We start from the raw sequence: 25,857 nt of genomic DNA, 5'->3' as shown, positions 1-25,857 counted from the left end.
AACCTCTTTATTTGTATTCTGTGTGTATTCTGCGTGTACTCTGTGTTTTCTCTGTTAGTACACATTTATATTAGGCTTTAATAGGCTTCATTGAAGTATTTTCAGGTTCTACAGGAAAACAAAATGCCAAAGGAAGCCTAAAATGCTGGGTTCCTAATGTCCTTGTTCAGATTTCAGCTTTTTAGATGGCACATCAAAAAGGAACGTAATGAAGCTGCTATTATTACTAATGTCTTCCACATTATCTGAGTTGCAGGAAACAATTAAATGACATAAATGACGTGCTGCTACACTTGAGTACACCGCCAAACTGCGGCTCGATTCACCTTCTCTCCTCTCCTTCTGCTCTTCCTGTCAGCAGGCAAGGCACAGCCAGTTTGCTCGGCTTCCTGTGAAATTCAAATCAAAGAAAACTCCAAATGTTCCAAGCTCCTTTCAGAAAAATAAAATAAAACGAGTGCCAAAAACGTCAGCTTCCAGAGGCTTTTGCCCCTTAGCAGCAGCAGCCCCTTGATGCCTCCGGTGCAGGGCAAACTGCACAGCATCTCCCCGGGCTGGGAAGGGACTCACCCTGCACCCAGCTGCCTGCCCTGCTGCTGAAGAGCCCAGCAGGTCTCCTCAGTTCTCCGTCCCAGCCTTTGTGAGCCACACTCTTCAATCACCTCTCCCCTACCAAGAGAGCCCTCGCTCCGCACTCCCTGCTTGCCAGACTTCTATCAAAAAGAGCCGTGTGTGGTTCCCGAGCTTCTGACCCAAGGTTTTGCAGCCCTCCGGATTGGCACGGGATGGTGCTGTCCTGCTCTGTGAAGCCCTGTTTATGAGGTGGAGCTCCATGAGGACTTTCCTGGGGCTTGGGCTGCACGGCTTGGCACGAGCAGCAGGCTCAGCCTTGCAGCCAGCTGTGCAACATGCAGGGATGCCGAGCCCAAACACACAGCGAAATGTCCAGGTAACGCTGCCCTGGCACCAGGATCAGCAAGTGGCACTCATGTTAAGGCTGGAAGCAGCCAGGAGAAAGCATCTTGTTGGGCTAGGAAAGACATGCAATGCCTCTGAAGCTGTCAGAGGGTTTTGCCTTACACAGTGAAGCTCTAGACACACTGTTTCCAAAAACCACATGTTCTACCTGCACACCAGGGGAAGCAGTGTGAGCACGGGGATAGCTTCAGCAGCCTTGCACTTAAAAGGTCTGTGATTTGGTGAATCTGCAAAACTTGGAAACCCTCAGCCTCCAACTGCGTCTTTGTGCAAGCTGCCAGCTCTGTTTTGGACCCACAACCTTGTGTCTTCTTCACTGAGATTCCTCCTCCACCTGGCTCTGAACGAGGAGGACTGGGGTGGGAGGAGGGTCCTGAGCAAGGAAGGCAGCTGGCAGGCATTGGGTTGATGCTGCTCAGAAAATTATAAAGGGCACAAGTGCAGTAATCACTGCAGATGGTAGAAGGTGGTTGGGAAATGTTTTAGTGGCAGCGAGCTTGTGGGGCTCAGAGAAACTCGGCATTCACAGTGAGGATGGATCTCCAGGGGCTTCCTAGAGACAGGTAAGGTAAAAAAAGAGCTTACAGTTGTTTTTTTCTAAGTACTTGGATAGCAGGGAATGTCTGAAAGGTTCAGCTTTGGTATGGCCATGGGTGAGTGGTTTGTGCCTTCCAGTGTCAGCAGAGTGGGATGTGAGAGGGCAACAGGAGCTCTGTGCCTGGTCTTTGGGCTTGAATCTGCTGTCAGGGGCATCAGTGCTCCTTTTGAACTCCCTAAGTTTGAAATACTTGGGTATTGTGTGGCTGAGCATAGCAATGGCAATTTGGGGAGTGAGCACAGGGTGTGTTGGGCCAGCATTTATATGGCTGTAGGCCTGCACTATGTCGAAGTGGGCCTTATTGCAAGCAAAGCAGGGAATTGATATATCTTGAGCTCTGTGCTCTGTATTTGACATCTAACGTGGTTTTTTTGAGCCGTCTTGTGTGCATGTGGGCATTCATTCTCACAAAAGGCTCTTGCCTGTTTGCTTTCTCGCTAATGAGATATTCTCACTCATTTCTTTGTTACGCCAGCTCTAATTTCAAACTCTTTGACATGAGCAACCATTTTTCTATGAAAGGCTGAGATCATGTGGCAGGATTATAAATTTACTCCTGAAATGTCCCATTAATAAATGATAAAGTGTTTATAAATATGCAAAATAGATTATTAGTCAGTTCTACAAAATCTTGGCTACAGGAGCATAAAAGTGTGCCCTGCAGCTTGTATATCTATTATAAAAAAGAAAGAAACTGTAAAGAAATTCAGGCTTCCTTTTTAACTTCTAAGCAGTGAGCGCTGAATAATTTACTTCTGATAGCGATTATGTTAAAAGCAAATCATTTGTTTCCTTGAACAGTAGCAAACAATGTGCTGTAAATATGTGATTTTAAAAATATTACATATACACAGAGGGACAAAGCAAGTTGTACATTTGAACGGCTCATTAAATAGCAGCTCTTCAGCACAAGCCTCACCTGGTCAATAGGTACCCTGAGTGGTGCTATCGTTTTATTTAAGCTTAGCAGGCTTCGGAAATGCTAATCCTGCATAAATAGACCTGACTTTTAACTACAGGAGCTCAGGCTGGAGGGTTGGTTTTAAGTCTGTTTTGATTTTGCTCATTATCAAGGCAAAGGGTGATCCAGGAGCATGCGTGGGTGACACCTCTGTGCAACGCAGGCCAGAAACATGGAGGGCACAGCCCGGGATGGGTCTGGGCCTCTTGGGCACCTCTGGGCCTCTTGGCTTAGCACAGCCTCTGCACCCCGTGCCTGCCAGCTCTGTACCCAAATCCTGTGGCAGTTTGGGGCTGGGATATTAAACGGCTGGCCTACGTCGTGGGTTGGATGTTTGCTGTCTCCTGCTGCACAGGCCGGGCCTGCAGCTTTTGTTGGCTGCTGGGTTTGTGCCCTTGGGCCAGCCCTGGGCCTTAGATGGTCCTGAGGGCCTCAGAAGCTTTCCTGTTGAGCCCCAGCCTTGTCAGTTGGTTGCTGCAGCTGTATTTTGACTCCTTCCTCCAAAAGAACCAGCCTGGTCTCTCTTTTGCTGTTGCTTTATCCAGCAGGGCCTTGCTAGCCTGGTCTGATCCCCTCCTCCCCTGAAAAAAATCTATCAGATCTAGAATTGAAAATGAGAAATTGCTGAAGTAGCCTATTTTTCCTATGTACCTGAGGAACTACTTAACACCCCTGGGATCTGCACCTTAGCAGTCCTTAAGCAAGGAAAGGGATGGAGCTGGGTGATTTCAGACGCTGTCCAGAAGGCACTGCTGAGACAACTGCTGACAGCCAAACAGAAATGAAGTGGGGAAATGTCAAATGTTCTTGACCTGAGCTAAACCTTTATGAATTGAGGGCAGGAGAAGAGAAAAGTGTCTGTAAAGAGCTTCTTTTCAGCTAAATATATTTGTACCAGGGCAGAGGTAGTCTGGAAACTGATGGCAGCAGGGGAGGGGAGCAGCTTGAGGGTGAAGGCTTTAGAAGTGATGCCTCAAGGAACTGAGGACGATTTGAAGCATTTTATTTATCTCAGCTTATCAGCAGCACCGTGATTATTCTGGGCTGGCATCAGGGCTGATGAGGAACAGCTACATCAACCCAGGCCCCCTCGTATCTCTTCTAACAGACTCAGGGCAGCAAAAATACACATTACCTGGTGAGAAACGCAGCCCTGAAATTCCCAGCTGAAGACGTAATGTGAGCAGGGCCAGGGAGTCTGGAGGAGAGAGTCCCACTTCTGCCCTCTTATAGCCCACAGCGAGTTGCTCTCCCATCTGTATGTAAATGGAAATGCTGCCCCAGTTGTTTCACTGGTTTTCAGATGTGGTGGAGGAGTCCCCAGAGATGCTCTGTGCTGCCTAATGCAGGTCAGAGAAGACGGACGGACCAGCTCATTTGGCTTCTGGAATTTATAAAGGAGGAAATGGTGCTGAGCAGGTACCTGCTGAACTGTTGCTAGGCCAGAATAACAATATGTACCTTGCGTTGAATTATTTAGAAGAGCCAGTGTAGGAAGCCCAGAGGAGTCAGGATGAGCTTTAAGTAGATGATATGCATTACCCTTCATATAACAGCTTTAAAATGAATCGTACTGGCCGGACTGCTGCAGTAGGTTATCTAATCTTTATTCCTCCTCATCTTTCAAATCCACAGTCCCACTTCTGCAGGCTGCAGAGCTCAAACCCTGGTCAGGGAAACCTTGTTCTTGCTTCACATGCACACCCACGGGTCCCCTCCATCATGGGGAAGGATGGAGTAAGTGGAAGTGAATACTCAGGGCAGCCTTTGAAGGCTGAGAGCTGTTCCAGACTAGAGGTTAAGCATGCTGGTAGAAGCTGGGGAGCAAAGGCTCCTGCTCCGGGGCTGGGAGACTGGGTGTTTGCTTTGTGAGCTGCCCATGCACCACCTCCAGCACCCTTGCCCAAGCCCCAGGACCTGCCTTCCCACAGCCAAAGCACGTTCACCCCCAGGGTTGGCTGGAGGGTCTCTGCATCAAAGGCTGTGGGCACCCAGCAAGCAGGGGAACAGGTGAACACTATGGCTTATGTAAAAGGAGCAGGAGGGGAGCGAAAAGCCTCAAAACCAACTTTATGCCTCATAAGACATCAAGAAATACATCTGGATTTTTAAGGCTGTTTGCTTTTTAGCTATAAAAGCAATGGTCACTCCTTCCATACTGTTTTCTTAATTGGAAGAGTAGTTTTTCATGAGATGGAAGTGCTTCTTTGAATTAAACTCAGCTCATTGCACATGCCCTGAGCAAACAGTCACTAGAAAAGCAACCCAAGTGGGAACTTGGTTGGTTGAGCTCAGAGGAGCGAATGTCTGCTGGAAACCAGAGCTAGTTTCTGGTCTCTTAGAAATTGGTAATTGCCAGGTGATAGGGAGATGAACTGTCTTCAGCGATGTTTTTGTGCAGCCTAGTTACAGACTACTTGGTCTTAAGCAATTAGAGCTATTCCTGTTTCCTTCTCTAATAGAGCTCATTGTCAGGCATAATTCAGCTCGTCTCAGAGCTAAGCTAATGCCTCTTTGATAGCACTTGCCAAACATCACTGACAATTTTGTAGTTATCGGTATCAAGGCATCCAAAGATCACTGCCGCTAACAGACACGAGAGAGGCAGCCCCTCCCTTTTCCAGAGTTAAAGTGTGTATTTGACAGATTTGTTCAGTTAACCTCACACTGCTCTTACTAGCAACCCCTGTCTGTGCAGAAACAGCTTGTATGAAGGTGGCAACAGCCATGTACGTGAGAGGGAAGGTCATGTTATATCCTGGCCCATGCAGACTCTTGTAGAAATCAAAGAAATAACTCTGCAATATGATCCATTAAATAAAAAGTATCTGAGGACTTGTCTGAGATAATCTTTGTTGTGCAAGAACTTAAGTTATAGCTCCCAGTTTCTCCTGCCTCAGAATTCAGAGGGGTTAAAATCAGTCCTCCCTCTCTTCCCAGAGCCCCAGCTGCAATCGTCTTCATCAAGCTCCAGCTTTTCAGCTCTTATCTAATAAATTATACCAGAATTTTGGTCATTTGCTCATCTTCCACTTGAGTTCTCATCAGAAAGGCAAGCACACACAGACTGCAGCTGCTGCTTTTCAGTCTGTGGTATCTTCACTGCTGCAGCCTCCTAAGGAAGGGCTCTGGTCCCACCCAGCCACAGCTGGGTTAGGTTGGTGCTATCTCGGTGGGTCTTGAACTTCCTACAAAGACCAGCTTTGCACAACAGCTGGCTGAGGCCCAGTTGCATTTTGAGATATTCGATTTAGCTTTGCTTTGGCAGGACGTAACTGAAAAGGCACTGGCTGGACAGCAGCTGCCCTTCGTCTGCTGAAAAAACGCTGCCTTACTCTGGCTAGTCAAACGAGACACGAAGACACCGCGGCAGGAGCAATCACGTGGAACAGGGGAGAGGAGAGAGGCAGAGCTGACTGATGCAAGGGGCACTGGATCAGTCTGTCCTTCCTCACGTCACCTAAAAATAGGGCAGGAGAAAAATGGTCTTCAGAGGACTTGGGCATAGTGCTATGAGTGTAACAACCCCCCCGTGCCTCGCTTTGCCCTAATCGTTCCCTAGCTCTTCAGCTTACCATGCCCTAAGAGCCCCAAGGCAGGACTGTTTCAGAGCCTGGGAACTTGGGCACGTGATGGAGCTGGAGGAACTCTGCTCACCGCTGCCCTGCGGTCTGGCCACCCCAGGGAGGGGACACTCGGTTCGCTCTGCCTGGCTCGTGGTCTGGGACAGCAGGGCTGCAGTTTGTGGGCTCGACGGTACTTAATGTGGCTGTAACCGGCAGTACAGATAGGCTCCCTAGTGCAGGGGTTTTGTCTTTTGAATTTGTGTGTCAGCCTAGCTTGTTGATGGGGACTTTGCAGGACTGAACACAGTTCTCTTCCATGCTGCCAAAACCAGTTTCTCTTGTCATGGCCTGGTTCGGGCTCACTGGACAAAGGGACTCTCAGCTCTTTGCAATGAAGCATCATGCAAGGCACTCTTAAAATCACCAGACTCCATCAAACAGCAAGCCCCTTCCCGTTCCCTTTCTACAAGCAACACACAGCACAAGGAGGGTTTTCAAGAACATGTTTAATGATGGCAGTTTCTACTGAAACATGAGATGTCCATTCAAACTTGTCCTACCATTTTTTCTTAAAAAAAAAAAAGAGAAAAAGAAAGCTTTGGTCACAATGACAAATTATCCTATACATATTTTAAAACAAAGTTCAAGCAATTACACAAACAAAACGCATGGTCCTGATAACTCCTCACACAAAACCTGCAGCAGCAGAAACACATCTAACAAAAGAAATAAAACCTTAACAACTATAACATGCCATCCTGCAGAGATTATACCATGTACAGTGATTTAGAGGGAACAGTTTGGAACAAAACATTCAAATGCATTAGCTCTTGTGTGTTCATTAGACTTCCACAAGTCATTTTGGGCTTATGATAAGCATTGACCTGTGTACAAGTTAGTGTGCTGAACAAGTGCTTGCAATCATCTCTACACCGTCAAGGGGGAAAAAAAGCACAAAGCTACATGTGCACTTCTGCCTTAATTCTGCAGGCAAGCATGGCACGCTAACTTCTGGCTTCTCAAATGTAACCTCCACTGCCAGGGCTGTTGGAGTAAAGAAGGTGCCACTCTGCGCAGGGCTTTTCTCCACAGCACAGCATGCACAAAGAGGAAAGCTGCTAATTTGCTTGCTCTGTTTGCCTCTGCTACTAGTCAGTGGATTTTGTAAGCAGCGAGCGAGCTGCAGGCGGACATCTATAATAATGTTTCTCTTTTCATTTTCTGTAACAAAAAAAATGCCTTTAAAAATGCTCTTGAACAAAGAAAGCTTGGCTAAGCAACACAAAATAGCAGCAAATACTAAGACATTACAATCACAATCAGATTAAATCTGCAGTGTAAAATACACAAACGTTAAGGTAAAACATTCATGTAGTGGTTAATGGCTATTTCTTCTCTGATAAAGTCCTAGACCTACCTGAACAAAACAGTCCAAATTATTAAAATTATGTTTTAAACTAATTCCTACCATTAAAAAAATATTCATATATATACTATTAGATGAGTCACATCAAGTGCTCTTAAAATCTTAACTAAATATAACTATAGAATATTTAACTAGACACTTTAAATCACATACAGCAACTTTTGTAGAGGTAAACATTGCCTCACATTTGCAACAGCAATTGAGTATCAAACAAAGCATTCAGGTTATGTGCATGACTATGAGCAACTGGTGAGGTTGGCCTTTTATTTCCACCGGGCAGCTGCTGCTTCCTCCCAAGCACTCGATAGTTTATGGTGCAGGGGCTGGGACCCCCGAGGAGCCAGTTGGGCAGCTCCATCCTCCAACAGCTCACGTACTTGATCCCCATCCACCAGTGAGACTCGGCCACGTTACAGAATCAGGGATTTTCAGCCACAAGCAAGCAGAGCAGATGTTCTTTGCCCGTGTAACTCAGCAGGTAACCTGAAGTTGGTGGAAAATCTCATTTTAAGAACTGGCTTAACCTTGGAAAGAAGTACCCTTCTATGCATCTTTACCTCTCAGTTCTCTCCTATGTAACTTGGTCTTGCCTCTCATGCAAAGAGGCTTTATCCCTTCTCTCCCCACCTCTTCTGGAATGCCTGGTGCTCAGCTGAATGCCTTTGGCAGAAGTGTGGGCATGAACACGTTGCTGTGGTGTCTGCTCAGGCAGCACAGCCACCTCGCTCCATCACCTGCAAATGCTAACAGGAGCTTCTAACCCAGCCTTTCTCTCAGCATCGCCACTTCTTTGACTTCAAAAGGCCTGTCTTCAGATCAGTTCCTGATCTTCAAAGTACTTCGGTCCTGAAGGAATGCAGTTATTTCCTACAGAATCATCCAGCCTAAATCTGAAACCTGGTTTACCAAGGTGGGGAAAAGATCCCCAGCTTTCATCTCAACCTGCAGCGTCGTTCAACCTACTGGTCCCTGCAACTTCTACCAGCCAGGAGACAACCTGCTCGGCCCCAACATCAGTTCTTCCACTCTCACCGTAATAGTTGACATGTTAAATATTGCTTAGTAACAGTAATGTGGAATGACTCAAATTCATTCCATGAATGAAAATAACAAAGCATTTTTATATTGTCTTGATGACTAACATTAACACAACAGTCTGCTGTGGGATTTTTCCATCCTGGCTGAGAGAGCTGTTTGCAAAGCCTTTGCTGAGTCACAGTTAGGGAAAGCAAGTGATGTTTTGGGAGCTGCTCTAAGGAAAGCACAAGGATGCTGGGGAAAAAAAAATTCCCTTCACCTCCTTTTACTGACTGCAGGGCCCAAGGGAACCGTGCAGAACTAGTGTAGGTTGTGGTATCATGACGAAGCAGTTCAGTGTTCTCAGCAACACTCAGATTGCAAAAAGGGAAAAAAAAAAAAAAGGCGACTCACTGCAGTCTCCTTGAAGGGTTGTAACTGTAGGAGGTCAAGCAAACAGTGGGACAACCCTAAAAGAGTTAGAAAATGCACAGTCCCGACAAAAAGTTTCAGCCAGCTTCAAACCCAAAGTAAAAAGGTGTTAAGGGGTACAGCAAACGGAGAGTAAACATGCCAAGGAGGAGTCTGAGCTGCATCTGTGGTTACTTTAAAGGAAAACCGCAAAGTAAAGAAACTAAACCAGTTAGGTCTGCCCTTTCTAATGACAGCCTGGAAAGTATACATGCTTGCGGTTTCCTAAACCAAATCCATCCAGATGCAGCTATCTAATTCTCGTAATGCCATCCCACAGCTCTGACCTCTGCAGCACGAAGCATAGCAGGGAGTAATGGTTAAAAATGCATCCTTGAGTTTAATGGGATTTGTCAAGCAGGTGGTAGGGGAAAACTTCCAGTTTGATACAGATTAAGATCACTTACACAAAGCTTCCATGAAGAGTAAGTAGTGTTCTTTCTGCAATCTAATCATTTCACACGAGGACTTACTTTGCTTAGAAAAAAAGTAATATAGATGATTGGTAGACAAGTTACAGTGAGCACAGGACACAGAGCAGTACAAAACGCCTTTAGTCCCTGTGGAAGGGCAGAAAATTACAAAAATATATCTTCTTTAATCCAAGACTGTTGTGGTTTAGGGCATGCCTGATTCTTCCTATTTCCCTGTGGTCTCATTTATTGGAGTTGGTCTGGTCAGAGCTCCTTGGGACAATGAGAATGTCATTATGAAAGCTTAGTGCAATAGTTTTTTTTAAAAAAAATCAGTAGCAAGTCAAGAAAATGTTCTGCATAAGTCAACCTTTCACCCCCTTCCCCCAAAAATCCTACACTAAACATAGTGTGGTATTTCACCATGGCTTACTTACATTTTTATCACCTCAAGCCATAAGACACTTCTGTAAGGCCCAGAATAAAATATATCCTTCCTAATTTTTAAACACATGACCTGTTTTACAGCAACCAAAGTTTAACAGTGACTGAAGTACTGAATTGGGGTTTTAGAAAAATAAGTCCTTGGGGCAGCTTGATTCAATCTTCCTTTTCTTTCTTCTGCAAAATTTATTTAGACCATAATGAGCTGCAAGTCAGTACACGGGGCTGCACCTTGTCATGCTTTAGTGACACAGCAGTCCTCTTAAGCAAGAGACAGATGAGTTTGCAAGGAGGAACTCCAGTCATTCCAACATAGTAGTTGAGAAACCAGGAAACCAAATGGCAATGTTTTGATCAGAAGATCCATAGCCTGCTGTACGAACAGCACCTCGAGGAGGTGAGGCTTGGTTTGGTTTTAACGCTGCAGAGATGAAAGCCTCCCCTTTCACAGTTATGGCTTCAGCAGGTCCCTCGAGAGCAGAATGACATCTGGCAGGGCACCAGTACTCCACACAAATGCTCTACCTGGAAAGCAGGAAGAATTAGTACAGTTGCAGAAGACTGGCAATTAAATAGCTGACAGACAGAGATGAGAACTGATGTGCACAGTGGGAAAAAAAAAAAACAAAGTCACAAAGGCAGTGTTATTTGCTCTGATTGCTATCAGTTCCCTCCAGCAGCTGATTTCCATGGTGACACTGGACACAGAGATGAGGTTATTGCTATGCCAGGAGAAGCTAGACCAAGCAAAGAAAAAAGTAGTTAAATCAGACAAAGCCCAGATGCTGAGAGGTCCTGTGGCCAGCCACTGTACAGACTAGAGAAGGGAGTGTGCACACAGGAGGGGGGCACTGCAGGGACATCGCATCTCAGATCCCACAGCAATCCAGCCCCTTACTAACCAAGGCATGTGGACTGTCTTCCTTGCAATGGCTTCTCTTCCAGACACACTATTGTTCTGATTGCTTCAGAGTTTTTTTTTTTTTAAAAAAGTCTTAATAGGAACTTCTTATACTCTGGTGAATGTGGCAAACATCCTTGCGTAGGACCGCACTGCCTGTGTATAGTCTGAACTAGCCACCAGGACGTGGTGTGCTCTGTAACAACCGGCATGGCAGAATGAAGAAAGAAACCGCCCTTCAAAAAACGACACAAACTGCTTTTTGACCATGTCTCTTCTCCCCTGCTGCAGATCCCCAGGAAATCATAAACAGCAACACCAAAGCTTTGGCAATTTGCTGTATTTATAGCGAGCGGCTGACTGAGTTAGTGATTTGCACCCCCTTCAGATGAGGATAAATGATACCCCTCCATTTATACACAACCTGTCACTGCTGGCGGCTGGGAGAAAAAAATTAAGCTGCTACAAACCCCAGCGCAATTCACCTAGCATCATCCAGAAAGGCCTGCGGCTTCCACTTGCCAAAAATCCATTACAGCTGCTCCCTCGGGAGTATACACCTTGCTTTAACAAGCAGACAATGCCCTGCTCCATTCAGAGCTGCACATGCAGTTAGGATCTGGAAAGGACCTCTTCAAAGAGAAGACGCCAATATTGTAACTCGTATTTCACAGAGAGTCTCCCAAAAGACTCCCGCACATCAAAGGCTGAGCCCTGCAACTGTGATGGAGGTGTAGTCACAGGGTTCAGTGCTATCGGGGCCTGAAAAGGGGGGAATCCAAAATGCATTGCACCAGCCCTTAGATGTGGTACTACTTTACAATGTTCTGCAAGCTCTCAAAAGCCCTTTATTCCAATGATGGCTGAGTAAATGTTATTGTCCTCTTCCCTCTGCCTGCCACCACTCCTTCCCCATAAATCTCTTGGCTTTCAAGAGATCTTTGGAAGATACATTCCTAAAATGCTTCTGTGTTTTGCTGGTGGTGCTGCTGCTGGAAAGCAACATGACAATCCATGTGGAAAACAAGCTGAGGAATTTCACTTAGCTGACAGGAAGGACAGAGGCCTCAATCCGCCCCAAGAAAAACTTGTGGCTTTCTTTCAGTTCTTATTTAGGAGTCTGACATCTGGGTTGGGAAAATTCCAGCTCTGGTATTTAAATTCCGAGCTCTTCCTCAACTCACGTGGCACAGCTCACCCTGGACTCAGTGCTCTGCAGGGACAGTTGTGAAATTGGCCCAACGGGTGTAGTGAGAGCAGAATGCACTGCCCCAGCCAGCCGTGCTTCAGCAGGGAGAGGAGACACTGGGAACCCAGATAAATGAAGTGCTTTCAAAGCCTCTCATGTACAAGGCACCACAGAATTTATTCAGGGCTTGTTTTTCATTTTCTATTGAAGCTGACAAGAAATCCCCCAATGAGCTACAGTAGAGTTAATAAGCTTAATAACCTAACAATTGTAGTCACCTTTTCAGAAACTGCTTATTTCTGCAGCTGTTTTAATTTCTTTTTCTCGTATTATGTGGACTCTGCTTATATTGTGATGGGGGATGGATGCTAGCACCAGTTTGCTGGGGGTGTTTGCCTTCACTTCACTTCCTGAGTACCATGCGGTACCAGCTCTCTGATCAATCACTGGTTTAGCACCAGCAGGTAGCAGACCATGAAACCTGTGCAACTTTCTTTCAGGAAGGTGAGGGAAAAGTGCTAAAGTAGAAAACAGGAGAGGGGAGTTTTAAAATCAAGATCTATTGGTGGGATGACAGAGCACACTTGGAGGATGGGATTTAGCTTTCCATCTAACTCATTTTCCAAGATGCGTAGCAAGTGTAATCCCATCATAAAACATGAAAAAATACCCGACAGCTGGAGAGTGATGGCCAGTTCGCATCGTCCAAAATCAATCAGATGGGGATATTGTCCAAAATCAGTCGGACAGGGATACCTTTTGTCCTTCAGCACAGACTGAATTGGTGATCAATAAGCAAAGAATCTGTATTCAATTTGCTTTCTTAGTATAGCTCTATAATAACTTTAGAATAATTCCTCAACTTTTTTATCCTAATGCCTCTTCTGAAACCAGAGCAAATACATAGAAAACCAACCTCCATGTTGAAAAACTATTCCCATGAAGCTTTTCAAGAAGGTGTTAATATCAAAGTGATTTGGCACCTTTGCTCTGTGACAATCTCTGATTTACGCTTTCAGCCTCTTGTCACACAGAAATTGTGCTCTTGGGATTAGAAAAGCCATTGACAGAACCGTTTCCCTGAGACTGCAGTGAGATTGCAAAAGGGGCATCTAACCCGGCACACGCAAGCTCCTCTGTTCGTCAGAGACAGGCAGAGGGTGTCTCTTGCATCCCCAGAAAGGACTGTGTGTGGTTAAGATTTTGAAGTGACTCATTAGCCAGCTTTATGGAGGAAAGTGGTTATTCCTCGATGCTCCACAAACCGAGGGGGGTGGGATCTAGTGGGAGCCCAAAACCTTAAAGTCTCCCGAAATAAATGTGACAACCTTCACCCAGCAGCCCACTTTACGCTGCCTGCTGTTCTCTGATGCCTCGCGTAAGGCTGGAAACAAATACATGCAAGGAAGGAAAATTAACTGCACGAGAACAATTGGAGAGGTATATGTGCGGCTTCCCCCCTGGTGCTGCTAGACGCCAACTGCCTTTTAATTAGTGCTGTTTGCATCGTGTGGGGGAGATGGCACAGAATCTTAATTACTCCCCCAAACACAAATACTAGCATCAGTGCAGACCTTTCAACAAGGCGGGGGACCCCAGAAAAACCAGCCCAGCGTCTACCCACGTAATCCTCAGCAAAGACTGGTGCTACAAACTCAAAGACTCTCTCCGAGCTGCGTATCAGCCAGAGCACTGTGCTGATATTGGGGTAACATACTTAGTATTTGTACAGGAGGCACCTAATGGCATGGTACTCCGAGGTCAGCTCTTCGGATTGCCAGCTCTTTCAGATATATTATTTTTCTTGCCCTGCTGGCGGCAGTCCTGTGGATCTGAAAGCACGTAGCTGTCTTATAGCCCATGTGAGTAACACTTAAGCTGAATAATGCTCGTAGTGTCACAGCCAATATGGCCCTACTGCATCAGGTTTTGGCAAACTCATTCCCTTTCCACTGAACTCTCAAGTTTTCCCAGAAGTGTGTATTTCAAAAATACTTTTGGTGCTTTCTTAGTGGAAAGCACTGCGCAAAGACAATTGCAAGTCACAGCTTTCTGGAGAATGGATGATTTTTCCCATAGTTTCACAGCCTTAAATCAACAATGAACAGCTCAAAAAGACTACAGCTAATTTCACATGATATTCTGGAGCCAGGGAGACTGAAAATTATAGGTCTCAGTCTACAGAAAGTTGGCTTCTGCTGTAGGTATGACAGCACATATGTTACAGGATTGAATGATGCATAGTCCAGCCAATAAGCTTATCTTTCACTACCAGTGTGTCACAAAGAAATAATTACAAAAAATCAGAATGACAGCTCTTGGTCAGCCATGGCACTGCACCAATGGATCCTTACCTTAGCACAGGGCTGCACGAGGTCTGGCCTCTCTGAAAGCAACCCCAGTAACAGTACAGTCACCGAAGCACTGTGTATGAAGCAGCACCTTGCCAAAATCCCCATGCCAAGAGTTAGTAACACAGACGGGCCAGAAGTCTGTCGTACCACAGACGAAGTGAGCACTGCTGCTAGGAGGCTGATCGAATAAACCCAAACAGCCGCTGATACTGACTGCTGGCAGGGAGGCACCTTCATCTGAATACAAAACCGAACACAAAAAAAAAGACACCACGGTATTTTCTAGCCTGTGGGTACCTTCCAGGAGGCACCTGTCACTCCTCTGTCCCCTTCACAACTGCTTCCAGGTTGCTGCAGCTCATTACACGCTGCTTTAGTTTAGCTAACAAGCTGAAACAGCAGTATCATCCTATTCCTTATGCATCAGCCCTAGTGACACCTCTGCAAGCTCACCTGATGCGTCTGCATTTTTTTTTCTTTGAGATAATAGAGAGGAAGCAGTTTTCCTGATGCAGCAATTAGCAAAGGCTCCCTTAGAACTGTAGACTCTTGCTGAACATCCAAAACAACCCTATCACTCTAGTCGTGTGGCTACCTGCATGCATTTACAACTCCTGTTAACAACAGAGAAATGAAGATACCTCTCCTTACGCTGTCTTGCTGGAATCTGCCTCCAGCTGCAAGAAACAAAGGAAGCCTTAGGTAGCACAGGGTAGCTATTTTTCTTCAAGGGGGCAAGGGGATCCCACTTTCTACTATGTCTTCCAGTAATTCACCAACGTACTGAGGGCACATGTGAGACGCTTGCTTCCCATCTCAACACGAGTGCCTACAAAGAACCTCTTGACTGGTTTACTGGGGCTGTCGGTGGTCAAACTCAGCAATTCAAATTTGCAAAGAAGAGCCTTTACGGGTGACAGGAGACATTTAGTGATGCACTCTCTGAGAGGCACAGAGGGAGCAGGTAGCTTGATACCTTTTACGGCAAATGTATCCTCAAAGAAGCTTTCCTGTGCTCAGTTCTGCAAAGGGGATGTCTGTAAAATAATATTCCCCTCTACAATGAGGTAGCTCTGTTTGAGCTAAAAACTCTACGCCTATTACAGCAAGGATTTCAGAAAACGTGGAATTTAATAGCTGTTGTACGGTGGTGGAAAGGAGGAACTCCCACAGATGAAGAGAGGACAGGCTGGCTAAAAATCAAAACCCCCTATTGTTTCTGAACAGAGCATCACACGAGGTGAAGAGCCGTTTGTACAGCTAAGGAACCCACGAAGACTGAGTAGCTTTTTGGGAGAGCATCAGTCCAGCATGTGCTCCAGGGGAGCAGGCAGATAATATGACTTCAGCTCTCATGAGTCAGACGGTTTCCAGCAAGCTCTCCTTTGTTCATCCAGTATTTTACTATTGGACATGTTATCCCGAAGCAGTGCCATAATTGATAGCCTTCTGTTCTCTGTCTTTGGAAAATCCCTCTGATCTCGCTACCAGAAGTTCATAGAGAAAGTACTGAGTTATTTCCACTTAGCTAAGAGAAAGAGGGGCTGGAGAAACAGGCTGGTAAAGTAGGTCATGGTGAGACAGATCTATTCAGGTTTAACAAAGCCCAGGCCCAACAAGCTGCCTTGAAATGGCACAACCTGAAATTATTAGTGTAAATACAGGACAGCTACAGAGAATGGCAACAGGTAGGCAAGGACTGACAGGCGCCTTCTAATTCAGGAATTAATTATTTACGCATAATGGCACAACTCACACCCTTCATTGTTTCACAGCTTCCAACTTTTTTATAGAAATAATGCAGTTATTTTGAAGGTGACCAGCAGAGCATGTGCCAGTGTGTGTTTTAGATGCTGGCATGTAAGTGCTCAGAACACATTATGTCGTTCCCCCCTTCCAAAGTTGAGATGGGCAACATGAGTAAAGCCTGTAAACTCTCCAGTTAGGACTTGTCAAGATCTGCATTTTTATAATTAGAAGAGCTTATTTCAGCCAAAGAGAGACAGATTTTTAGAGTAGGCCATATTTGGATGAGAATGCAACTCGAGTGCTGTAGATGGTTTGATGCAAATAAAAATAAGAGGTGCAGATACCCTCGTGCCATAAATCAACGTGCGGCATCTCCATGTGCTGAATGGTTGCTATAAATCTCCGGCCCAGAATAGGCACCCAAAAGCTTGGGTTGTCACACCACTTCTGTCTTAAAAGAGCAAATACATTTAGTGAAAGTTCGTTACTAAGGGATAACGGCTAATATTAGTGAGGGCCTACAATCTTTCTTTGTTACAGAACACGACAGCACATCCAAACCCAGAGGTCAGTGCAGATTTGCCACTATTTCCCTCTCCAGCTTCCTGCAATGGCAGCACCTGGCAAAGCAGCCCCTGACACAGAGTTCTCCGTCTAGAGCATGTGTAGGCACTGAGGAATGATTGCCAACAACTGCCTAAGAGGGGAAGTTCAGTCTGTTAAACCCCGTTAGCTATCTGGGGCATGTGTATCCTATTGTGCTGCTCTGCAAAGCAAAGCAGAGGGCACGGTGAGCCTAGGGGGAGTGATATGGTTATTATAAGAGCAGGAGAGTACAGAGCAGATGTGTGCTGAGAAACCAGGCACGGGAGCTGTAAAGGAGAGTGATGAGGCTTGGGCAAAGTGAAAGGGAGACCGTGACTGCCTCATCTCTGTCAAGTAGGCCCAGCAGAGAAGAAAGCTGTCTTTCCTAATAAGAGCTCAGTGAGCAAGCCTAACTGGACAGGCTCGCAGCAGTACCTGTATTTCACATCAAACACTGTTGAGTCTTCGTCCTCATCGTCTTCTTCGTTCAGAGGAGCCATTTCTACCCGCTCAGCTGGAGTGGTGATAATGTCATACTTCCTGGTCTTCTTAATCCTCTTGCCAGACCTGAAACACAAAGACGGGGAGGGAAGGATCACGTTTATACAGTATTCCTTAAAGAAGCTAAAGCTGTCCCCTACAGACGCGACCCACTGACAACGAATCACTGGCCTGTTTAAGACCTCCCCAGACACGAAGGCTGTGGAACCAGCCTGCGTCCCCTCCTGCTGCCTTTCCAGGGCCCCAATTTGTGCCTGTCAGCGTACAGAACAGTTTCTTGTCAAGTGCAATCCAGATCAACGTCAGTCTTTTAGCTGCTGACAATTCAGAGATCCTTTGGCATCCAGGGCCAGCACAGAGCAGCAGCCCACCGCGTCCTCCTGCTGCCATGCTCAGGAAGTGAGAGACAGGCTTAATCAGCAGCCAATGGTTTAGTGAGCACGTTTAAATGAGAATGCTCAGGTTAAACCCTACTGAGATGAGGGAATGTTCTAGGCAGGACTATAAGGAGCAAAGGGGTGGTGATATTTGGGTACAGACAGCCTGCTCTTTTCCTTTCTTGGTATCAAGCCAAGCTCAAGGCTCCCACAGCGAAAACCTTTAGCCTTGTCTGAGAAGTTTCGTGCTCAACGCTGTGCAAGCGCTATGAAAAATAATCAGCTATGATTTGAAGCTAACTGTACCTATCACCTCGCCTCCTGTACACAACAGCCTTGTGTTCCTTTGGAAATGGAGATACTCAAGTGCCTGCATGTCTCAGGGTTTTGTGAGATCTATTTTCTAATACTTACTTTAAATTAACAAATACTCGGTGCGTGCCTTTTCCACTAATTCTCCGCCTCTGACTTGAATTGTGCGAGTCCCTTCTACTTCACCTCCTCCTTTAATGCATATTAGGAGGGTCACACTGCTTACGCAGGAATCCAGTTTCATGATTATACATTAAAGAAGGTGTTGATGCGTACAGCTAGCCTTTGGGGAGGAAAGAGGATGTTTTTGGTTCACAAGCTGCAGAATTCCCCTTTAACCTTTCATAAAACAGAACTGGCAACTGCCAAGCATGGAAAGGGAGCAGGTACAAGCAAGCAGCACCTAATTTCTGGTAATCACAACTACCGCTCAGAGCAGACAGCACGTCATGAGTGCACTTTCACTGTTAAGAAGTCTTGCCCTGGCACGTCATGCGAGGCGTGTTGGATTCAGCGCTGCCACTTTTGCACCAAGAACAGATGCCTTGTAACGAGCTAGCAGCAAGAACCAAGATGTAGGAATTACAAAGAGACTGGAACTCAAGACCTGTGTTTGCACCTGGTCCTACATCCACCAGAGCTGACCACAATGTCCTCTTCTGGGCTTATGGTAAAGGAGGTTTAAATCTGTGAATGCCAAGAGCTCTGATACGAGTCTCACTGCCTCTGCTTTTGGCTGCCAGTCCAAGGCTGAACAAACTGGTCCCAGCCCTGGGGAAGGAGCAGTTTGCATTTTCTCCCTGTTCTGAAGATGATAGTTGCGTTAAAAGCATGAAGACAGACGTCCCCTGTCACCTAATCTTTACAGCAATCTGTGCTGCTGTATCACACAGAGCACAGGGTGGTTTGTGCCATTACTGCTGTTGTTGAAACAAGCAATTTTATATCCAATACAGTAGGACTCTTAACCTAAACACTTGAAAATCCTTTTGAAAACACTTGTCTGCATTATTCTGCTTCTCAGCCAAGACCTAGCAGCAAAATGATGCAAGAAGGTCTCCATCTTACAAGTAATGCATTGCTTTTACAAGAAACATTTACTCATGCTGCGAAGCATAAACATACGCTAAAACCAACCGGTGTCTACCTGTCAGAACAAACAAAGCAGAGTTTTAGCTTTTTGCCTTGTATCTACGGTCTGCAGCGGGTTTCCATAGGTTCCCCTGTTTAAGAGCCTAGCTGCATCAGGCCGAGAGACATCCTCCCTCATTCCCTTCATTAACAAAAACAACTTTATTCTACAGAGTTCGTCTTACAACCTTTATACTGCAGTGTTTGAGGCGATTACTGCAGAATTGCTATCTTTAGAAATGGCAAGCTAGAGCCCTTCAGCCTCCAGCAATTAATTAGTCTATTTGGGCTACATTTTAAAGAGGACCTGGAGCAGAACTCGCTGCACAGTGATCTATTAATCCCCCACAGCCCTCACTTAACTGTAGCACTCGCTTAGAAAAGGGAAGGAGCTTATTTGGCTGTTTTTTGGCTAAGCTGCTACAATCGCTTCCTTGCGATAGGCAGGGCAAAAGGGTTTTTCCTTGCCTTTTCTTCCTCCATTAGCTCTATGCCATTTTACCTAGCTAATTTATCATTAATCTGCGCTTTTTAGCGGTCAGTTTTCTCTCACTTGCTCACTCGAACAACTCCCCTAGGCTTCATAAATACTCGAATCATTACCCAAGCTTACTTTAAAGGAAGGCCTCGGGAGCCTCCCCGTCCGCATGCAAAGTAAGCCTGCCTGCCACGAACCCGTCGCGCGTTAAAGCTGCCGACCCTCCGCAGGAGCCCTTTAATCATCGGCGACGGCAAGGCAAGAGGACCAGCACTTCGTCCAGCGGCTGGGAGCAGACGGTGGCTTTATTTGCAGCAGACAGCGGAGTCGGCAGAGCGCAGGAACCCCGGCATACAAATGGCTGGTGAACCGCCAGACCTCTCGGGCGGGAGCAGGCCGCGTTAGGCCTCGCGGGTATCGCGAGGATCTACGTCCCAGCCACGTCTGTTTGGCGGGGTCAGGTTTTTTTTAGGCAAACAAGAAGCGCTGGAAGCCGTGGTCAGAGGATGCCCCCTGCGTAATGACCAGCTGAAACGCCCTGACTGATTTAACTTGGGTAGGAACGACAGTGGGTGTTGCAGCACGAAAGCGGTCTCCCACTTAAAAATGGGGGGAGAAGTTAGCTGTAGCCAGCAACGTCAGCCTTTTACCTCAGGTAAGATACTGCTCCCACCAAGACCAACAGACCGCAGACTTACTGAGCACAAAGCCTAACGGGGAGGGAATGCCAGGTAACTGGTCGGACTCGAGGCGGGGGCCTGCTTCCAGGTGTCCCCGAGCTGTTGTCCTTGTGCATTCGCACTCCCCCTGGGCCTGACCGCCTCCGGCACTGCGCACCATGCCAGCATCTGCCCTGTAAGAGCCGTATTCCCTCTCCGTGCAGCGAGGGGAAGGCTGGCAGGCAAGGATGGGCTGGGGCAGAACGCTGACTTTGTGCCTCTATTTTGTCTTGGGGCTGTTTTGGTCAAGCACCAGTCACATGCAGACCTCCAGCCTCCTTTCCGAGGCATCATGTGCTAGGGTAAGCGCCCAAGCCAATTCACTAGTTCGTTGTGTTATTTACGCCTCTAATCTATTTTAGTCGAGGACCCCGATTTTCAAAGATAATGCTTTTCTTGACACACAGAGAGAGGTCTCTGTGCTCCTCATCTGGCCTTACGCTTCCTGCCAACAGCTGCAGAGGTACGGGACTGTTCCTGGGGGAAACACAGCTATCCCTTCTTATAAGATGTTTATTGGAAGTCTAATTAAGCCAGCTCCAACCTTCCTCCTAGAATTGCAGCAATGCTGTATTGGGAATGGAATTGGGGCCAGTTTATTTGCTGTAAATGGGCTCCCTCAGCAGTTAAAAAAAATAATATATATATATATATATGTATGGAAATACAAACCTGGGGAAACTCCAGGCTTATTACTGGCTGATGAATGAGATCGGTGGTATTTCATTACTTTGATCTGTCTGGGTACCTCTGCTCTCTGGGTGGTGCTGCACTTACTGAAGTTAAACCACAAAGGTAAGTCCTCACATGCCTTCAGGATACACGTTTTTGCTGTAGCAAACTGAAGACACTTTTCTTCTAGCAAAGTCCTTGAGATGGAATATACGTGGCCCCAAAAGCAAAGGAACCCACTTGCTTAACTGCATGGCCCGTAAGAGGAATCAGATAGCCGCTGGGAATAACTTCAGGAACATCTAAATGAGATATCGTTGTGGTTCGATGAAGCACCGATGCCTGAAAGTGCTTAAAATACAGCGACTCCCATCAGGTGGTCAGTGCTCGTGTCCGTGTGCACTTGCAAACACTACTACAGCCTGCTGAGATATGCTCGAGAACTAGCCTTGTTTTACAGGACAGAGCTACCGAAACTGTACGATCCACCTAAACTCCTTAAGCCAGTGAATCCTCAAACAAGAAACAGAACTCATTCTGTTGCAACTGCACACATCAGAGCTGTGAAGAGCCCAAGACAGTATTAAGTAGAACCCCCTCTTCCTTCCTTCTGCCAATTTGCTGTCACGCTTAGATCAAGTCTTCCCAGAGACAGGACCCCTGACACCCAGGACAAGCGTCCCATTTGTCATTCTTCTCCCTGTGGCCCTCACTAAACTCCACGCAGCTTAAACAAAGCTTTCAGTGTGGGGTCACAAGTCTGTGTTTGGGGTTTTCCTTTTTCCTCCATTTACAGTCATTTTAATGGTGTAGATTTCTTTCCTGTCCCTGACAGAGGTCTCCTCTTTGCTGGAGTACTCTAACTGGTTATAATACAATTAGTTTTAAATCAGTCAAACTCGTTGGGGTTAAGCCTTGGACAGCCCAGAGCAATTGCCCAGCTTTTAGAACAATGGGTCTTGTATCCTACGATCATATGCCTGAACCTCTCTCCTCAATCTCCGTAATTTATACCAGTTTTACAATTACTGGAAAACCAAGCTCAAAGTGGTGTGTGCGGAAGGAATCCAAATGAAATAAGGAGCAATGTAACAAAGCAGCGAGTAACAAAATGTACAGGTAGCTTGTCTCTAAAATTGCAGGTAAGTAGCAGCCATTTCAAACACGGGTTTTGTTCATTCAAGGGCAGGTCAAGACACATAGCAAACATTATCACAGACAGTTTTCTGCAATAAAGCTTTGGGTTGCTTTCAGCTGGCACATTTGAGCAGACCTAACTTCTCCAGTTTCCCAGAAGGCATATGGTCGACAGCACATATAGCCACATCTGAAAAATTATGTTTCCTGGGAGCTGATCCCAAGAATTGTATTACAATGAAATGAACTGAGCTGCACCACGATAGAAAAATATGGCAGAATATGGGGTTGGAAAGCCAAGAATCAAAAACACACATCAAAGAGTCCAATTTAACCGCAGGAACTACTCATAAGCTGTTTCAATAAACTGTGTTTCTTGGTAATGCAACTTACTCAACTCTATTTGATTGAGGATAACATGAAATTTGGTCTGTTGTTGAAAGGGTTTTGGTTGGAGAGCATGCAGTACCAAGGGATATAGGAAGAATGTCCTGAACTGATTTTGCAAGAAAAAAGAAGTAATGTATAATTACTGTAGCTAATGAGGCCTTGCCACATACGGACAAGTAGCAGGCCTTTCTGGTCTCTCGTAGCCACAGACAGAAAGAAAATTCAGATCATTTTGGGTAATACCACATTCTGAGTCACAGGACCATCAGCTGGATTCAGGGCATAACGCTCCCAAATGGAGCAACCAGGAATCCCTGAAACATTGTCTTACCAACAGAGCTGGAAAGCTAGAGAAATAAACCTGTCCTGCACTAACAACAACAAAAAGTAATATACACATATAAATATATAAAAACGAAATGTATAAAAAGCAAATCCAATACCAGTGACAAATATCTGGCCACTCAATAGTTCATTTCATCTCTACAATCCATATCTAAAAGGATAATTCACTTCCAGCAATCAAAAGCAATTTCACAGTGAAGGTTTCATCAATGGTTGGATTCTAGCATAATCTCTTTAATAGGAATCCATGACACTTCAAAAAAAAAAAAGAAAAACCAATGTTTTTGACTAAGTATGAACAAAGCTCTGATTCTGATGGAGAAAAGCTTTACATGTACTGAGGGGGTAAATCCTTTATCTCTTCGGCAACAGAATCTCCTCCAATCTGTTTTGTCAGCTACAAGTGTGACATGGTACAAACATACCTGTTGGTATTTTTGTCTCATTTCCCAACTGGGATAATTGTTTACAAACAAATGCTCTGACAGATAAAGAAATGTTCTCTGAAGCCGAAAGCTCCGAAAGCTTCATTTCTTGCAGGTTGTACTAAAGATATAGGAGAGATCTCAGAGGGATTTTTTTTAAACGTATCTAAAATGCTGCATTAATTCTGACTAGTTGTATAACAACGACTTTGGCATAAGATAATTCATCTATCATTCCCAAGGTGACTTTAACATGGACCTATTTTTGCTGATTAGGGTATATGAAAGGTCTTTAAAGGCTATCAGTTTGCATTCTTTGGCTAGAAATAATCAGGTTTATGCCAGGTCCTTGATACAAGGTCTTGCTTTACATCCAGAAGAAACTGAGGCAGAGGGTATAAAGTCTCCAAGATCAGAAAAAACTGGGGCTAGAAACTCATGCCTTTCATTCTGCACTTACCTATAGACTTGTTAATTCTAATGTTTGTCTGTGACAACTGGATGAGTCTGGAAAGTGGTTGATACTGATTAAAATAATTCTCTTCAATATTTTACTTGCTTCTCCTGAACCGCCTCGCTTTAATGAGCAAATTTACTTGCATAGTCTTTTGCCAGCTACTGAAATACATAAAAGGAATTTAGTTAAATGTCAATTTCTTTAGAAAAATATCAGTTCTCATCATTTCAGTCTCTTAAGTCTGCATTTTATAATACTACTGTTATGAACGCTGCCATTCCTAACACGGAATTAATTCAGGAACAGAAGAAGCAGAGAATTCAGCTGCAGCCACCAGGTAAATACAAAGGAGGTGCTGGAAAACAGAACAAGGAAGAATTTGCAAACTCCACTTGTTCAACCACTTCTGTCACCTGCAACGTGGCGCACACCTCCTCCCAGCCCTGCTTCCTGGAGAGCGAGCTGCTCCAACTTTCCAGGCTCTTTCCTGCTGCCCATACCTAGAAGTCAGATCGCTGTTAACTTCTGAAAGTGTGTAATCTTCCACGGCAAAGTTAGGCACAAACAGGCAACAACTTTGTTTGTAAACTGCAAAACGGGAACAGCTTTTAGCACAGCATGGGGACTCTCACCACTACCCTGAGATAAATAATAATTAACACTAACAGTGCCAAATGGAGCTTTAATATACGTTTTTCTTCTGCTTCAGCAACAAGCCAACATGAAGACTGGTTTTTTGAAGTAATTGAGTTTAATTTGTTCATGTTCCTCGCAGTGGGAGGTGTTCCACGAGTTTCAAGGGCTGCCAGCATAACTCAGGCGCACACCAGCACCAACCCACTTGAGCAGCGCGGCTGAACTGGACTGCTCTGGTTACGCCACGCTAAGAGGACAAGATACGCGCACCAAGCAGATGCAAAGCTCTGCCAAGCTTCCTACTGCTCACCCACACCTCTCTCAGCTCTGCGAGCTGCTCGAATTTTCTCCCCTTTTGCAATGGGAGTGGGAGCTGGCCTCCGTCAGAGACCTAACCAAAGACCAAGGAGTTTGGTTACAGAGTGCTTTTATCTTCTGAATCATCTACTTTTGGTTCTGTTGGTCCTCCACAAACTAAGTCTATCTGCTTAACTTAAAGGGAAAAAAAAAGGCTGTTTTCTATACCCAGCATGGGTTCAAGGCCAGCAACACCTGCATTACCCCATCGGTGTGCACAAGACGCGGTAGTTGAGGCTGGAAGCCACCCCCCAGGTCACCTTGTGCCAGCCCTGCCCAAGCAGGGTCACCGCGACCACCTCCAGGGACGGGGACTCCGCAGCCTCCCTGGTCGCTCCTCCAGCAAGCGACCACTTTCACAACCGGGGAAAATGTTTCCCTATGTTTGGGTGGAATTTCCTGTGTTTATGCTTGCGCTCGGTCTGTCCTGTCCGATCTGTGGGCACCGCTGGGATGAGCCTGGTTATTTCTCCTCTGTTCCAGGTATCTAAATGCTAAAAAACCCCAACCTCGGCTTGTTCGGGCTACACAACCCCAGCACTTGGGCTCTCCTCCTGCCATCCCTCACCCGCCGTGGGGGCCCTGGCCCGAAAACCCCTTATTCCTGCCACAGCATTTCATTTATTCTACAGCAGAGCGGTGGAAATCGCAGGGGAATTCATAACTTTGAGGACCGGGGAGGCATTTCGAGGACCGCAGCTCCTCGGAAGATGCGTAAGCCTCGTCTTTTAGCTAAGATCAGCCTTTAGCGAGCTTCTTAATCACCGAGCAGCCCCGCAAAAAGCCCGGGGGTGGGCAGCGGGAGCCCAGGGGCCCCGGGAGGCACCTGCCGGCCCTACCTGAAGACGCGGAGCAGGAGGCAGGCGATGAGGGCGGCGGTGAGGCCGCAGGCCCCGATGACGGCGGCTTTCAGCGCCGAGAGGTCTCGGAGCAGCGCGGGCACGGGGCTGAGCAGGGCCCCGCTGTGGTTACCGGCGGCAACGGGGGGGGGCTCGGCGGGCACACGGCTGCCGTTCACCGGCCCTGCCGCTTCTGCTGCTGCTGCTGCTGGAGGCTCCTGGCTGCCTCGGGAGGCAGGAGGCAGGAGCAGGAGGAGGAGAGGGAGGGAGGCCGAGAGCAGCAGCGGCAGCCCCGGGGAGCGCATCCTGCCCGGCTCCGGCCGCCACAGCGCCGAGCCCCGGAAGGTTTCGGCGGCCCCGGCCCCGGTCCCGGCCCTGCCTCCCCGAGAGGCGCCGCCTCCAGTGCGGGGAGGCGCCGGGTCCTGCCCG

At 46.4% G+C, this 25,857-nt stretch overlaps 1 protein-coding gene and 1 long non-coding RNA gene across 4 annotated transcripts; one reads left to right on the top strand and one right to left on the bottom strand.

The window, feature by feature from the left end:
• The first annotated feature begins 1,424 nt into the window (after positions 1-1,424).
• LOC310904731 lies at positions 1,425-7,921 on the top strand. The gene is made up of 2 exons (XR_014588580.1): positions 1,425-1,541; positions 3,841-7,921. It is a non-coding gene; the product is annotated as an uncharacterized lncRNA (long non-coding RNA).
• FAM174B (family with sequence similarity 174 member B) lies at positions 6,595-25,857 on the bottom strand. Of its 3 annotated transcripts, XR_014588577.1 has the most exons (4): positions 25,429-25,838; positions 17,088-17,219; positions 9,868-10,399; positions 6,595-8,012 (listed from the first exon to the last, which is right to left on the bottom strand). XR_014588577.1 is itself a non-coding variant. In XM_083849902.1 (3 exons), the coding sequence occupies exons 1-3, from the start codon at positions 25,731-25,733 to the stop codon at positions 7,958-7,960; spliced, it is 492 nt and encodes a 163-aa protein (XP_083706028.1). In that variant the 5' UTR covers positions 25,734-25,857; the 3' UTR covers positions 6,595-7,957. The 3 variants fall into 3 exon arrangements, 2 of the variants coding, with proteins under 2 accessions (XP_083706028.1, XP_083706029.1); XM_083849902.1 differs by lacking the exon at positions 9,868-10,399 and having other exon boundaries at positions 25,429-25,857; XM_083849903.1 differs by having other exon boundaries at positions 6,595-10,399.

The sequence above is a fragment of the Anser anser genome (genome assembly GCF_964211835.1).
Source record: "Anser anser genome assembly, chromosome: 10".
Lineage (NCBI taxonomy): Eukaryota > Metazoa > Chordata > Aves > Anseriformes > Anatidae > Anser > Anser anser.
The sequence above is the reverse complement of the archived record's forward strand: the minus strand, read 5'-3'. Positions and strand labels throughout refer to the sequence as shown.